Source organism: Citrus sinensis, chromosome 6, assembly GCF_022201045.2.
Source record: "Citrus sinensis cultivar Valencia sweet orange chromosome 6, DVS_A1.0, whole genome shotgun sequence".
Taxonomy (NCBI): Eukaryota; Viridiplantae; Streptophyta; class Magnoliopsida; order Sapindales; family Rutaceae; genus Citrus; species Citrus sinensis.
The window spans coordinates 19,721,591-19,736,323 of record NC_068561.1 but is presented as its reverse complement, the minus strand read 5'-3'; the positions used below and the strand labels follow the sequence as shown (position 1 = coordinate 19,736,323).

Below are 14,733 nucleotides of genomic sequence, written 5' to 3'. Positions count from 1 at the left end.
ATGTGATATACAATATTTAGGCAGTTTTTTTTTTTAAATTTATCTAAAATCTGAAAAGATACGGTCAAATTCCCATTCGAGGCCATTAATTTTCCTTTTAAGCATACCTCAAGGTCCTTCTAAAAAAGACATTAAAATAAATGTAACAATATGTGAAATAAAACATGATGGCTATAATATAGTAATTATGGAGAGCTTGGTTTGAATCTGAACAACCACATTTATTATTTTTAGAATATATTTGATCATTTTTGCAAGATTATCTTATATTACTAGATTGAACCAAGTTTCCACTAATCTAAAGTTTTGGGTCCTCCATTTTATTGTTCATTACCTTCCCCTAATGACTTTGAGTCTACAAAGAGGTCTTATAATTTAAAACATATTAATAAATTATTGGATCTCTACTGTTTAGACAGTGCTTAGTTTCTTTACCACTAAGGGTCTCATCTAGTTTTAGAGTAATTGAGACCTTTGTTCGAATCCTAACACCCACATTTATTTATTTTTTAAATGTATTTGATCATTTGTACAAGATTATCATGTATTACTAAATTAAAACAAGCCTCCCCTAATCTAAATCCATAGGTTCGCCATGTAGTGACAGAAATAATATTTAAATTAGCCAAAAAAATTTTATTTTTTTTATTTTTTAAGTTTAGAATCCATCCAGTATATACACACACACACCAACAAATGTATTTGTGTATGTATATGTATATATATGTGTGTGTGTGTGTGTGTGTGTGTAACAATACTAAGGTTCAATGTTTCAATGGCCGTTTAAATTAAGAAATGATATTCATGCCAACACTAACTTAGAGCATAAAGTTTTTATACCACCTCTAAGGCATCTTGATTAACACTACTTTGATTTTCTTCAACAGGTTTCATGATATAATTTCGAAGTCTCTTGCATCCAAATCTCGCTCTACAATCTTATACTCCACATGATTCAAATTGTTTATCTCCGTTGATTTCAATTCAGCTGCCATCCATTGAAAAAAAAATATCACTTGGAAAAAATTTAATTGGAATTAGGATTATATTAGTGTAAAGAGTCATTTTTTTATTTAATGACTTAATTGACTAATTTCAATAAGTTAATTTATTAAGTCATTTGTTTTTTCAACTTAATAAAAATTTTCAGTCATTATTAAGTTATTAAGCTAATTTTTTAGCTAATATCATTAAAAGATATTCTCCAAAAATCCATATCTAATTAATTAATTTTTATCTTTACCTAAATAAAATTTAATAATTAACATTATTACCTATTTCTATAACTTGTGATAATATAGTTCTAGACAATTATTATTTTTATCTTTTTATTTTTTAAATTAAAATTATTTATTTTCATAATTTTTATGAATATTGTTTTATAAAAAAAATTATAAACTACAATAAAATTAATTAACATGTACTAATTTATAATATTAAAGGGTTGTATTCTATATTTCTATTAAACATAATTTAGGTTATGATAATATATAATCTTATTTATGTTTTAACATTTATAATTTATAAGGGCACAAATATAAAAATACGAGTTTCAGACTTTTTAAGTTAAAAAATAAATGATTTAGTGATTTTTGATAATTTTTTGCAGTTTGGTGGAGGGAGATATTCGAATCTATCCAAAACTAACCGTTTTGCTTTTTTTTTTTTGGTTGCATAATTTATTAATTATTTCCAATTAATTAAAACAATTACAATTCATTTTCTTAAACACATAGAATAACTTAAATTTTGGTCAAAATCATTCAAAATTAAATTTTAATTTCTTTCACAAAATAATTTTATTCTAATTAAATTAATTAAATATTTTATTTTATTGGAAACGTTTCTTACAAAATTTGTACCTCAGTTCGCCACTTAAGACGAAAAAACACAATTACAGTACTTGTGACATGTAGTAGATTACCTGTGACATTATTGAGCAACAGTTGTGATAATAAGAGAGTAACTAGAGAACTTGTGACATGGTGTACGCAACTTGGAACACAAACACACGAATAAAGGCAGTTGTGAATTCAACCGGAATAACCGGTTACTTTGCAATGCTTATTGCACACATGTCAAAATTTAATTGGCTTTATGTCATGTCACAGTGAACCATGCATACACCGGGTGCATAGTAGGAAGACCCCAAATCACAATCGAAGTCTTTCAAATACAAGCCAGCTGCAACAACCACACAAAATATCGGGCGACAGCACTTTTCCATTATCCAATCAGCTTCCGTCGCGGCTCACACGCGCACAGTACAGATTCACCGACGGACAATGTAATAAATAACAGCGTTTAATCACAAATTTTAAATTATTACAACACTCATAAAGATATTAATCAGCATTTCACGTTTCAACGTCAACCGATCAAAAAAGGTCATACCTAATTTAATTAAATTGAAATTTGTCATTCACTGAAAGTAAAACATTGAAACACCATTAATTTAGATTTATGACGCAAGCCCCAGATTGTACGGACACACAAACAGTGTGTGTTTTTATTTAGATATTTTAGAATTAAAGCACAAGAGGTTCTCTCATTTGGTGCACACGAGAAAACACCGCGAGCAACGAAAAGAAGAAGAAAAAACGAAGAAAGAGATTTGATTTTTGATCTGATTTTCAAACGAGGGTAAAATTTTTTCTTCTTTAGTAAATCAAACAAATACTTCTGTCTCTCATATTTTAACCGAAACTTACGCTTCTTGTCCGATCTCGAGAATAGAGAAATTAGGGTTTCGTTTGTGTCTTTACAGATTTACGCCTCGTGATTTTTCGAATTTAGGATTCGAGCCTGTTGAAGCACTTGCATTTGCGATTTGTTTTTGTTTCCGCTTTGTTAAAGAATTCTTTCGGGTTCGTTATCGCATTGTATAAATGCTGTTGATCTTAATCATGTTAAATTTTTTTATGATTTTGTTTTCTTAGTGTCGGTGCATGCTTTTGTTTTGGATTTTAATCTACTTGCTTCTTCTTTTTTGTTAATCATATTGTGCAATATTTTTTAATTTTTGTTACAATTTGTTTATTTTTTTAAGCCTTGTACCTTTTTTTTATTGTAGTATTCATTTCACGATTCTTATACCATCTAATTTTTTTTAAAAATTTGTTATGTTGATTGTAGTTGCATTCTGGTTTTCAGGGTTTTTGATCTGATAGTTAGATAGTTAGAAAGCAAACGAAAAATTTAGGGGGTAAAATTTTGCAATTATGAGCACATCATGGGCTGATTCAGTCTCTGCATCTGAGAATGCAGCCCCTGCTTCTTTTAACACCAATTCATTACCTCGATCCACTTATGTTCCGCCGCATCTCCGTAACAAGCAACCGGCCTCCTTTGAACCTCCTGCTCCATCACGGGAAGCTTATGAACCTGCTAGTGGGCCCCGCTGGGGCGGTGGTTCAAGGCCTGATTTTGGGCGTGGTCAGGGTTATGGTTCTGGTGGTAGAACTGGCGGTGGTTGGAATAATAGAAGTGGGGGGTGGGACCGAAGAGTACGTGAAGTGAACCCGTTTGGTGATGACATTGATGCAGAGCAGCCGTTTGCTGAAGCAGAAAACACGGGTATCAATTTTGATGCTTATGAGGATATTCCGGTGGAGACGAGTGGGGAAAATGTGCCACCACCAGTTAATACATTTGCAGAAATAGATCTGGGGGAAGAATTGAATCTTAATATTAGAAGGTGCAAGTACGTCAAACCCACTCCAGTTCAGCGTCATGCAATTCCTATATCGGTTGCTGGACGAGATTTAATGGCCTGTGCTCAGACAGGGTCGGGGAAGACAGCTGCCTTTTGTTTTCCAATTATTAGTGGGATAATGCGTGAGCAGTATGTACAGAGACCACGTGGAGCACGGACTGTTTATCCTCTGGCTCTTATTCTCGCCCCTACGAGAGAACTCTCATCTCAGGTAGGCTTGTGGTTTTGACCTTTTGTGTGTTTTGCTTTCTTTGATCCTGCACTTTTTTTCATATTGAGGAATGATCATTTTGAGTCATTTTTGGTTTGCAGATACATGATGAAGCCAAGAAGTTCTCCTATCAAACTGGTGTCAAGGTGGTGGTTGCTTACGGAGGAGCACCAATCAACCAACAGGTTTCCATTGTTCTCATACTTGATTCCCCTTTTGCACTTTTGGCCTTTTGTTTTAGAAGTAATCAAATGCTCAAAATTCTGGTCTCCGTTTTCTTAGTTAAGCTTTCATTATTCATCTTTTCTGGTTTATTATATTCTAAAGTTACAACTGCTTGACATAAATTTGGCACTAATTATCGAAGAAAATATCTACGTTTTGAATTCTTAAACTGCAGAAATTGCTTTTAGAAAGTCTTTGTTGCAATTATCAGCACTTGCTGAAAGTTGAGATTGTTGCAAATTGAACCTCTAGCATTATATGATGTCTACTGATAGAAGGTGTGGGATTTATGTGGACATTCTTGTTATCATGCAATTTTTTTTTTTTTGATCATCTGTTGGAGAGATTTGGATGTAGTTTGCATTTCTACTTTAATGTCAAAGAAGCAATTTTCATTGGATTGCCTTTGTCTGTAATGCTATATTGATCTTTAAGCTGAAGATTAATTTATTTTTTGTGGTGCTTAACTTTATTTTGTACTGATTTTTTGTTGTGTTGTCAGTTGCGAGAGCTTGAAAGAGGTGTTGATATTCTTGTGGCTACTCCAGGAAGATTGGTTGATCTACTTGAGAGAGCTAGAGTTTCATTGCAGATGATTAGATTTTTAGCTCTTGATGAGGCAGATCGGATGCTGGATATGGGTTTTGAGCCTCAAATCAGAAAAATAGTGCAACAAATGGATATGCCTCCGCCTGGTGTGAGACAGACGATGCTTTTCAGTGCCACGTTCCCGAAAGAGATACAGGTTTCTAATTATATTTTCTATTCTATTTGTTTGATCTTTCTGATTACTAGAACCGTTAATCTTCATGAGATATTCCTGATTGTCTGTTGAGGGGCTACTACTATTACTATTATTACTTCTACCATTGTTCATTTAATAAAAGCATAAATTTTGTCCAATCTTAGTGTTTGAGACTGTTGGATTCTGATGTGTCTTGTCCTACTGCTCAAATCTTGGGTTTGGGTCCTTATGAGGTCCAATATCAGCGTGGGTTGGACAACTTGTGCCACCTACTTTTATCCATTTCAATATGAAATGAATTTGCTGCAACATAGATGTTTTGTATATGATGTACTGTTGAGGATCATTTTCTCAGTTGCAGTAGAAGTTTATGCTAGATGTTGAAATAAATACTGGCATCAATTCATCTAACAATTTTATTTTTTTATTTTTTTGTCAATTTGCTTGGCACGTAGAAACTGGCGTCTGATTTTCTAGCAAATTATGTTTTCCTGGCTGTTGGAAGGGTTGGTTCAAGCACTGATTTAATTGTTCAAAGGGTTGAATACGTTCATGAGTCAGACAAGAGAAGCCATCTGATGGACCTCTTGCACGCACAGGTGGCAAATGGAGTTCACGGCAAGGTAATTTAGACACTTGCATTTTTCATTTCGGAGTTGCCTATTATAATCCTGTATTATTCGTTTATCTCTGTTGGAGCAGATGTTCTGGGAGTTCTCTGTTTGTAGAAATAAAATGTAATAATCAAATTGCTCATTCAATGGAATACATTCGATTTAATTTGATAGATTGAATTATATTTGGCTTTTTTATGATGTTAAATTGCTTTTCCTTTAATTTCAGCAATCTTTGACATTAGTTTTTGTGGAGACAAAGAAAGGTGCTGATGCGTTGGAACACTGGTTGTATATGAATGGGTTTCCTGCAACTACTATTCATGGGGACAGAACACAACAGGTGAGTCAGTCGGGATCTATACAGTTAAAGGGAAAAAAAATTAAGTTAGTAAGGATCTCATTTGTTAAGTAGAAGCTAAGTAAAAATATGTAGGTATTTTGTAATTTTTTAGTCAGCATGTTTGTGAAAGGATAATATTATTGCCTTATGCGTGGAAAAATGACTTCTTTTCTGTAATATTGGGTGTTGTGATTTTGGTTCAATTTAAGTTTTCTATTCCTGTTTAGAGTGAGAAGTATCCAACTGATAATTATCAGTTCATTGTATTCTGTTCCTTTTGTCCTGCACTATGGCAATGCAGTTGCGGTAGTGATTTGTACATAATAATGCTGATTTTTTTTTTTTTTGGGGGTGTGTGTGCAGGAAAGGGAACTAGCATTGAGATCATTTAAGAGTGGAAAGACACCAATTTTAGTAGCTACTGATGTGGCGGCACGTGGTCTTGATATACCGCATGTGGCTCATGTAGTCAACTTTGATCTCCCTAATGACATTGATGATTATGTACATCGGATAGGAAGGACAGGACGAGCTGGGAAATCAGGATTGGCTACAGCCTTTTTTAACGAGAACAATTTGTCATTGGCAAGGCCTCTAGCTGAGCTAATGCAAGAATCTAATCAGGAAGTACCTGCTTGGCTTACTCGTTACGCATCACGGGCTAATTATGGCGGTGGCAAAAATAAGCGATCTGGAGGAAACCGTTTTGGTGGTCGTGACTTCAGAAGAGATGGCTCATTTACTAGAGGCACATCTAATGACTTTTACAGTGGAGTGAATAGTAGTAGCAATGCATATGGGGTTCCAGGTGGTGGATATGGTGGGGGATATGGTTATAGCAATCCTGGTGTGACCAGTGCATGGGATTAAGATCCCCACCTTACACTGAAATGTCTTTACAACTGTTCGAGTATATATATTGTTTTTCTTCAAAAATTTATGGATTATTCTCTATCCATCTTTGTTTACTTCTGTCTTTGGCAATTCGGTTTCTAGTTTAGGAAATTCTTTTGCTCTCAGTTTCACGGCAAGGGCTGTGGGCTTAGTCTTAGCTCAACTTATCAGCTTTGGCGAGGGCTGTGGGCTTAGTGTTAACTCAACTTATCAGCTTTAACGAAGTTCTGGTGACGTTTGGTTGGAGGTAAAAACTGAATAGCATTAGAAATGTCAATGGGGAGGGCTTGGAACTGGGTCTCATTTTTTCCTTTTTGGCATTTTACAACCAGAGTATGATGCAGCATAGCTTCCCCGACCTGAGTTTAGAATATTGAAAGGTTAAATTTACAGCTGGTTCGCCAATTCACATTCGTTTGGCTGATCAGGGGGTGCGTTGTTTGCAAAATTTGTTTGTTTGATGAAAAATTTTATCCACATGGATATGTTGAATCTAAGTTTGAATTAATTGACTGATTCTATAAGAGATCTTGTAAGCTGGGGATGGATTAAATCAATCAACTGGTTGCTTTGCACGTTCGTTGAAAATCGATACTATTGTACCAATGCTCTCATGAGTGCAAAATCTGCTTGCAATCACCATGTCTCCCTTTTTTTGTTTGGATACGAATAATGGAATTAGCATTCTCAGAAACGATAAAGAAAGAATTGGAAGTTTGGAATTAAAAAAGTAATTTTCTGATATGTCAGTATTACTTTTTTGATTTCCTTATTTCTTTTTCCTTGTGTAATAAAATTTGCAAATTCTACAAGAAGATTTCTCCCTCCAGTACTCTCCTTGAAGTTGCTTCACGGCAACCCAGCAACATCATTTCCAAGCTAAATTTAAACAGCAAATGTGGTGGTTTGAAATTTGGACCCTGGGACATGAGTGATGGTAAAACCTGCAGAGAAAAAGAAAAGTAGATAATGGATTCTTGATTTTTTGCAAGTCAAGATTTTCAAGTGGAAGTTCTGAATGAATTGAAGAAGCTGGAAAATATTCTATTAGCATAGTTACCATTTTCTCATTCTGTGCTCAGTGCAAGTTTGCAATGGCCAGTGAATCACTTGATTTTTTTTTTTTTTTTAACATGAGACTACTGCTCAAGACTACAACTCATATTACATGAGACTGTAACTGATATTTACAAATCAAATTATTACTGGGACAAGAGTACATTAATATCATAAGAAGCATTTTAACCATCACGAATAATCGAGAATGTCTACTCCACTAACATTTCATAAGGGAGAAGACCAGCCTCCACTCAAATTTCAGAGAGCAATAAGTCTCCATATTACTATATGGGGACTCGAACTCAAGCGCTCACAATGTGTGAGAGCTTGAGTTCCAACCACTCGGCCAAAGCTCTGCGAATCACTTGATTGCTCATACTAAACACTCATCAAAATATTCAATGTTAATTCGCATCTTATAAAAATTGATACAAAATCATTAATAAACGTCTTTGAAAAAAAAATCATTATTAAGCAATCATGCAACTAAAGCAGAACATTAACCCAAAGAACACCAACCATTCCCAACTTAGCTGTAAGGATATCTCATATAGATTATAGAAAGAAACAAACATAATTGAATCAGGACTTAGCAAATCAAAGGTTGGTAGTCACAGTCATGCTCGAGTAAAGAATAACCAATAGTTAACCACTTTCGATTAAAAGCACTGACCTCATGTAATCAAAATTCATAACTTCATTTCCAAGCAGGTAAAAATATTGGCTCCATTGCATAATCATTATTCGTTACTCTTCATCGGACTCATCCTCCAATTCTGAGGTTTCCTCGTAGCATTCGTCACCTGTCTCTATCTCTTCCTCTTCAGTCTCTTCTTGTTCTGTTTCGTTCTCAATATTATCGTCAAGTGATATATTTAGTGGAGGTATCATATTCACACCTTTAGCACGATAAAGAAGCCCCATTCTCATTACATGATAAAATTTCTTTCTAAGATTAACAAGAGGATGCGGATTCACTAGCTTTCCCCGCTGGTACCCTTCCTTGAGAGTCACGGTAGTTGTCTTACACTTCAGTGAGAGGTAGAAGATCCCTGGATACCTGGTGAATAGTCGAGTAAACTTATGTGGAAGATTCAGTTCCTCTCTCAAGCTTCTCAAGTAGTTCCGCTTAGTCTTCTTGTGAATAGTCAAGCTCAAAAATTCGTGTAAAATCCCAACGGCCCGTTTCTCCATAAGCTCGCTATTTGGATCAATATTCCTAGAATCATCATATGGTGAAATATATGGAAGCTTCTGAAACTCATCCATCCATGCTCTCACCTTCTTCTGTGCTCCATATCCCCTTGGAAAATTCATTGGGAATGCCAATGCTGTTTGACCGCTCTTGAATTGCCTATACTCATTACCCATCTCACTCTTCTCGTTACTTTTCTCCAATTCAGAAACTGCAAATTCTTCACGCCATCGTGAAAGCTGCAAACCCGCAACCCCACTTGAGGTCTTAGCGAATCGAAAATCATCAGAGAATTTAGGAACTAATATCTTCTCAAAATTATCTGGCAAACCTAGATCCCATTTTAAAGAATGCAGTGACTGGAGTGGTACTGTCCTAGTCCTCATCATCATAAGTACCCTACACAGCCTCTCCATGGTATCATTCTCATAAGTAAGGTGTATTTTCTGCTCAAGTGAGTCCAACAACAGAGCAGTATCTGTCAGCCGGAAGCAAGGCAAATTTGCATAACGGCTATGAGGAAATTCATGAAAAAGAGTAGGATACCTACAGTAAGCCCAGAAAATAATCACCATAACAACCATTTTTTTTAAAAGAAAAAACAAATGGAATAGAAAATATGATTGTAACCAATCAAAAAACCAAGCAAATAGACCAAACAGGTATGCGAAAATCCATTAAAGAAATAATTTTCTTTAAGAAAAAGTGAAAGAAAAGAAACCTGCGCAAAAAGCGGATAACGGGGACAGTGAGGCCAAGGAGCTTGTGCCAATCAGAGACAGAGTTAGCAGTGAGGAAACCAGTAGAAGAGCGCTTGATAGCGTCTTTCAATAAGCAGGCGGCCTTTAGATCGGTGTCTGTATCTATAATGTGGTCTAGGCCTCGGTTCTTGACCCATTTTAAACGAACTCTGGTTATCCATCGATTCTGAAGAAGAGTGTTCGCCTTTGCTCCTGAGGGTACTTTATGTGGTCGTTTCAAAGACAACAGCTTTTCAACTGAGAGGATTGAATTTTGGGTTTTGAAGATCATCACACAAAGCGAAGAATTTAAGATTTATTGTTAATATTATTGAATGCTACTTTTACTCGTTTTTTTTTTTTTTTTAAAGTGAAGAGTAAAACACCACGGGGCTGGATTGCGGGGAAGAAGAAGAAATGAGAAAGAGAGGGGAAAAAATGGGAAATCCCGTCATTTGTTTTGCTATTTTATTATCATGACCCGATATTTCTCCTTTTCTTACCAATAGGCCCTTTTTTCTTTTTTTAATCAATAACATCGTCATCATCATCATTAAAATAATTATTATTGTTATGCTCGTATTGAGCTCTTTGCAACATTATCACTAGAGCATCAATAACATGGTTTTTTTTTCATCATAGATTTACCATCAAAGTTTTGAATACAAAGTAGAGATCATATGATATTAGTACTAATTCATAGAGCTCATATGAGAATTCTAATGACACCACCAAGTATGACTTAAACATATATTGTCTATAAATTTTTGGTGATGACTATCAATAGTTTCATTTTCTTTTTAATAATTTAAAATACTACTACTTTAATATAAACTATATTATAAAAAAGTGTATACAATGCCACGCCAAATATGGTACCATACTATAATCTAATCTAAAACGTGATCCAATAGAATCTCCGGTAGGTACACCTTGCTGCACCAAATGCAACATTTGCGTGCGCCTATGTTTGTCAACCCATGTTTCCTCTTTAGTTTTTTGACATTCAATCACAAGTCACATATCATCAATTAGATTTCAGTCCTTAAATCCAACGTTTCATACTGACCGACTGTAAGTTACTAATTTAGCCGCAGCCTATTTCCAAATAAAACAAAATTCTCTTATATTTAGTGCAGACCACTACACCAGTAACAGAAAGAAGTATAAAAAAAAATGAAGAAAGAGATTTGATTTCACTCTGATTTTCAAATGAAGATAAAAAACATTTTCTGCTTTTTTAACTGATAACTATGCTTCGTGTTCAAACTTAACTGAAGCACTCGCATTTCTAACTGTCTTCGTATTTGTGTTTAAGAATTTTTTTTGGTTCGAAATGTTGTTTTTAAGTGTGTTGCTTTTGTTTTTTTTTTTAATTTAATATACTTGCAGCATATCATGCAAAAAATTTTAAATTTTTTCATAATTTTTGGATTTTTCAACTTTCAACATTTTTTTTTTAAAATTGTTTTGTACATTTTGCCACCTTTGTACATTTGGCTATCTTTCTACCATCTATTTTGTTTGGTTAGCTTGATTATACTTGCATTGTTGTTTCCAGGGTATTTGATACGATAGTTACATTGTTAGAAAGCAAAACAAAATTTTGATTTTGACAAACTTAGAGCACTGTGTTTCACTTGTCATTCAATACAAGAGGGTAAATTTTGTGATTATGACTGTATGAGCGCATCATGGGCTGCCGATTCAGTCTTTGCATCTGAGAATGCAGCCCCTGCTTCTTCTAGTACCAACACCTTATCTAGCCCCGCGGCTCGATTTGCTTATGTTCCGCAACATCTGCGTAACAAGCCACGTACCAACCTCATTTGAACCTCCTTCTTCATCATGGGAAGTTATTGATCTGCTAGTGGGCCCCACGGGGGCAGTGGTTCAAGGCCTGATTTTGGGTATAGTCAGGGTTATGATTCTGGTGGTAGAAGCAGCGGTAGTATTTGGGGGAAGCATTGAATCTTAATATTAGAAGGTACGTACAAGTATGTCAAACCCACTCCAGTTCAGCGTCATGCAACTTCTATATTGGTTGCTGGGCGAGATTTAATGGCCTGTGCTCAGACAGGATCGAGGAAGACAACTCCCTTTTGTTTTCCAATTATTAATGGGATAATGCGTGAGTAGTATATACAGAGACCACGTGGAGCCCGAACTGTTCATCCTCTGGCTATGGTTTGGACCCTTTTATGTTCTATGTTTTCCTCACTTTTTTCAATCCTATTAATATTCATTTTGTGTTGTCTTTTGGTTTTTGCTAATGCATCGATGAAGCTACTCAGCTAGGAAGGAAGTTTTCCTTTCAAACTAGCGTCGAGGTAGTGGTTGCTTATGGAGGAGGACTAATGAACTAACATGTTTCTATTGTTTTTATTCTTAATTGTATTTTTTGTTTTTCTTCTTTTAGAAATTATGAAATCCTTGAAAAAAAAAACGTTTATTTGTTACCTTATAAATATTTTATTTGATGGTTTTAGGTGTTTTTCGTTGGACTGTCGTCGTCGTTTGTTATGCTGTGTATCTGTTTTTAAGTCAAAATTTTATTTATATTTTGTACTGCCTCCTAACTTATTTTTGTATTCATTTTTTTATTGTGTTGTCAGTTGCGAGAGCTTGCGAGATGGGTTGATAATCTTATGGCGACTTTAAGAAGATTAGTTAATCTACTTGAGAGAGGTAGAGTTTCATTACAGATGATTATTAGATATTTAGCTCTTAAAGAGGCAGCAGATCAGACGTTGGATATGGCTTTAAATCAGAAAAAATAGTAGAGCAAATTAATGGATATGCATGCCTCCTTCAGGTGTAGTAAGACAGACGATGCTTTTGGTGTCGTATTCCCGAAAGAGATACAGGTTTTTAATTTATATTTCCTATAATTCAAGTAGCTTCTTCGATCCTTCTGATTGTTGGAGGTGTACGTTGATCTTTGCGAGACATTTATGATTGGTTGTTGAGGGCTTACTAGTTACTACTATTACTGCTCCTGTAGTTCTTTTGTTAAAACCATTAAGGTGATCATTCAGTCTTAGTGCTTAAGACTAATGATTTTCTAAAATGCCTTTGCACTACTAGCAAATCCTAATCAAATCATGGTTTTGGTTATTTATCGATCACTCATCAAGATCGATTAGACTTGTTTCAGCTAATTCTATAAATTTCCATAGGAAAATGAATTTTCTGTAAAAAAAAAAAAAAGATTTTTTGTATAAAATATGTGGTTGAGCATTCTTTTTCTCATAATTAGATAAGAGAAGTCATCTGATGGACCTATTACATGTACAGGTGGAAAATATAGTTCATGGGCATCACTCCTTTTAGTTGCCTATTGTAATTATGTATTCATTTATTCTTTTGTTGCAGCAGTTTTGATGGGATCTCATTCTTTGTAGAATTTATTTGTATTATTCAAATTGCATATGGTATTCCATTCTGATATTCAATTTGATGGGTTGAATTATTCTTGGCTTTATTACAAAGTATTATAAATTGTGTTTTCTTAATTGTAGAAAGCTTTGACATTAGTTTACGTACGTACAGACAAAGAAAGGTGTTGATGCATTGGAACAATGGTTGTATACGGATGGGTTTCCTGCAACTATTATTCATGGTGATCGCAGAACACAACATGTGAGTTTGGCAGGATCTATATGCAGCTAAAGGGACAAAAAAAAAAAAAGTTAGCTAGGTAGAATCTCATTTGTTAAGTATAAGCTAAGCATATTGCAAGTATTTAAGTCATCATGTTAATTTGTAATAGAATCGTATTAGACGGAGACACAAACTTGGCAATACAATATAAGTATTATTGGTTGTTTTGACATAATATTTCTGTCTGATGTTTTGTTTTTTGTATGTAGTAGGAAAGAGAACAAGCGATAAGATCATTTAAAGAGTGGAAATTAAAGACACCAATTTTAGTAACTACAGATGTGGCAACACGTGATCTTCATCATATACCACATGTAGCTAGCTCCTATAGTCAACTTTGATCTCCCTAGATAATGACATTGATGATTATGTACGTCGGATACGAAGGACAAGAAAAGCTGCAGGCAAATCAAGATTGGCTATATAGCCATTTTTAACGAGAACAATTTGTCACTGCAAGGTCTCTACTCTAGCTGAGCTAATGAAAGAAGCTAATTAGCAAGTGTCTGCTTGGCTTTCTCGTTATACATCACGGGCTAACTAACAATGGCAGTGGCAAAAATAAGCGACCTGGAGAAAATCGTTTTAGTGGCCAATCGTGACTTTAGAAAAGACGACTAATTGAATCAGCTTAGCAGAGGCAGAAGCAATCCTTTGGGGTCTGCAGGTGGCTAAACAAGTTTCTTCATCTAGCTTGATAGTAGAATCTGATTGTAAAGAAGTGGCAGAGCTCCTAAACAACACTAAGGGCAGTATAACAGAAATTCACTGGATATTATCTGATATTCATAGGGAAAGTAAGGAATTCTAGCAAGTCCAATTTTCTTTTATCCCTAGAACCTGTAATACTTATGCCCATGCCTTAGCAAAGTTTGCTCTAAGGAATTCTTCCACTGATGTCGGGGTTGATACATTTCCAGCTGAAGTGCAGAATGTAATGAATTGTGTTGTTTCCTAAGGAATGAAAGGTTTACTTTCTTTTAAAAAAAAGAAAAGAAAAGACGACTAATTTACTAAAGGCACATCTAATGACTATTAATTACAGTGGAGTACTGAACAGTAGTATCAATGCATATAATAGGGTTCCAAGTGGTGGGGGATATATATAGTTACAGCAATCCTGGTCATGTGATTAAAATGAAATGTCTTTACTGTTCGCCTGATTATTATTATAAATATTTGTCTTTTCTTCAAAAAAAATTCTCTTTCCATCTTTGTCTACTTTTTTTATCTGTAGTTTGTTCAGTCTCTAATTTAGGAATTCTTTTTGAAGAATTTTTTTTTTCAATAATGTGTTATTATTAATTTTGAGGAAAAATTGATGTTTAA

General features: G+C 34.7%; 2 protein-coding genes and 1 pseudogene across 5 annotated transcripts; 2 read left to right on the top strand and 1 right to left on the bottom strand.

Annotated features, from left to right (window-relative positions):
- Positions 1–2,484: 2,484 nt before the first annotated feature.
- LOC102613246 (DEAD-box ATP-dependent RNA helicase 37-like) lies at positions 2,485–6,825 on the top strand. 2 transcript variants are annotated; one of them, XM_006492748.4, is made up of 7 exons: positions 2,485–2,643; positions 3,154–3,926; positions 4,028–4,111; positions 4,654–4,896; positions 5,352–5,519; positions 5,740–5,853; positions 6,217–6,825. In XM_006492748.4, the coding sequence occupies exons 2-7, from the start codon at positions 3,222–3,224 to the stop codon at positions 6,721–6,723; spliced, it is 1,821 nt and encodes a 606-aa protein (XP_006492811.1). In that variant the 5' UTR covers positions 2,485–2,643; positions 3,154–3,221; the 3' UTR covers positions 6,724–6,825. The 2 variants fall into 2 exon arrangements, with proteins under 2 accessions (XP_006492811.1, XP_006492812.1); XM_006492749.4 differs by having other exon boundaries at positions 2,501–2,643; positions 3,136–3,926.
- Positions 6,826–7,444: 619 nt separating this feature from the next.
- LOC102613721 (protein WHAT'S THIS FACTOR 9, mitochondrial) lies at positions 7,445–10,168 on the bottom strand. Of its 3 annotated transcripts, none has more exons than XR_003062595.2 (3): positions 9,723–10,168; positions 8,480–9,547; positions 7,445–7,691 (listed from the first exon to the last, which is right to left on the bottom strand). XR_003062595.2 is itself a non-coding variant. In XM_025093262.2 (2 exons), exons 1-2 carry the CDS (start codon positions 10,031–10,033, stop codon positions 8,554–8,556), a joined length of 1,305 nt encoding a protein of 434 aa, XP_024949030.1. In that variant the 5' UTR covers positions 10,034–10,168; the 3' UTR covers positions 8,336–8,553. The 3 variants fall into 3 exon arrangements, 1 of the variants encoding a protein (XP_024949030.1); XR_003062596.2 differs by lacking the exon at positions 7,445–7,691 and adding an exon at positions 7,710–8,184; XM_025093262.2 differs by lacking the exon at positions 7,445–7,691 and having other exon boundaries at positions 8,336–9,547.
- Positions 10,169–11,424: 1,256 nt separating this feature from the next.
- On the top strand, positions 11,425–14,483 carry LOC102617263 (DEAD-box ATP-dependent RNA helicase 52-like; annotated as a pseudogene).
- Positions 14,484–14,733: the final 250 nt, after the last annotated feature.

What these genes read in the sequence shown, in the direction of transcription:
- LOC102613246 (XM_006492748.4), top strand. Translation starts at nt 3,222, where the DNA reads ATGAGCACATCATGGGCTGATTCAGTCTCTGCATCTGAGAATGCAGCC. An exon ending in CGAGAGAACTCTCATCTCAG is followed by an intron (nt 3,927 to 4,027) that starts GTAGGCTTGTGG and finishes TTTGGTTTGCAG; the next exon opens with ATACATGATGAAGCCAAGAA. An exon ending in GAGCACCAATCAACCAACAG is followed by an intron (nt 4,112 to 4,653) that starts GTTTCCATTGTT and finishes TTGTGTTGTCAG; the next exon opens with TTGCGAGAGCTTGAAAGAGG.
- LOC102613721 (XM_025093262.2), bottom strand. Translation starts at nt 10,033, where the DNA reads ATGATCTTCAAAACCCAAAATTCAATCCTCTCAGTTGAAAAGCTGTTG. An exon ending in GTTATCCGCTTTTTGCGCAG is followed by an intron (nt 9,548 to 9,722) that starts GTTTCTTTTCTT and finishes GGCTTACTGTAG; the next exon opens with GTATCCTACTCTTTTTCATG.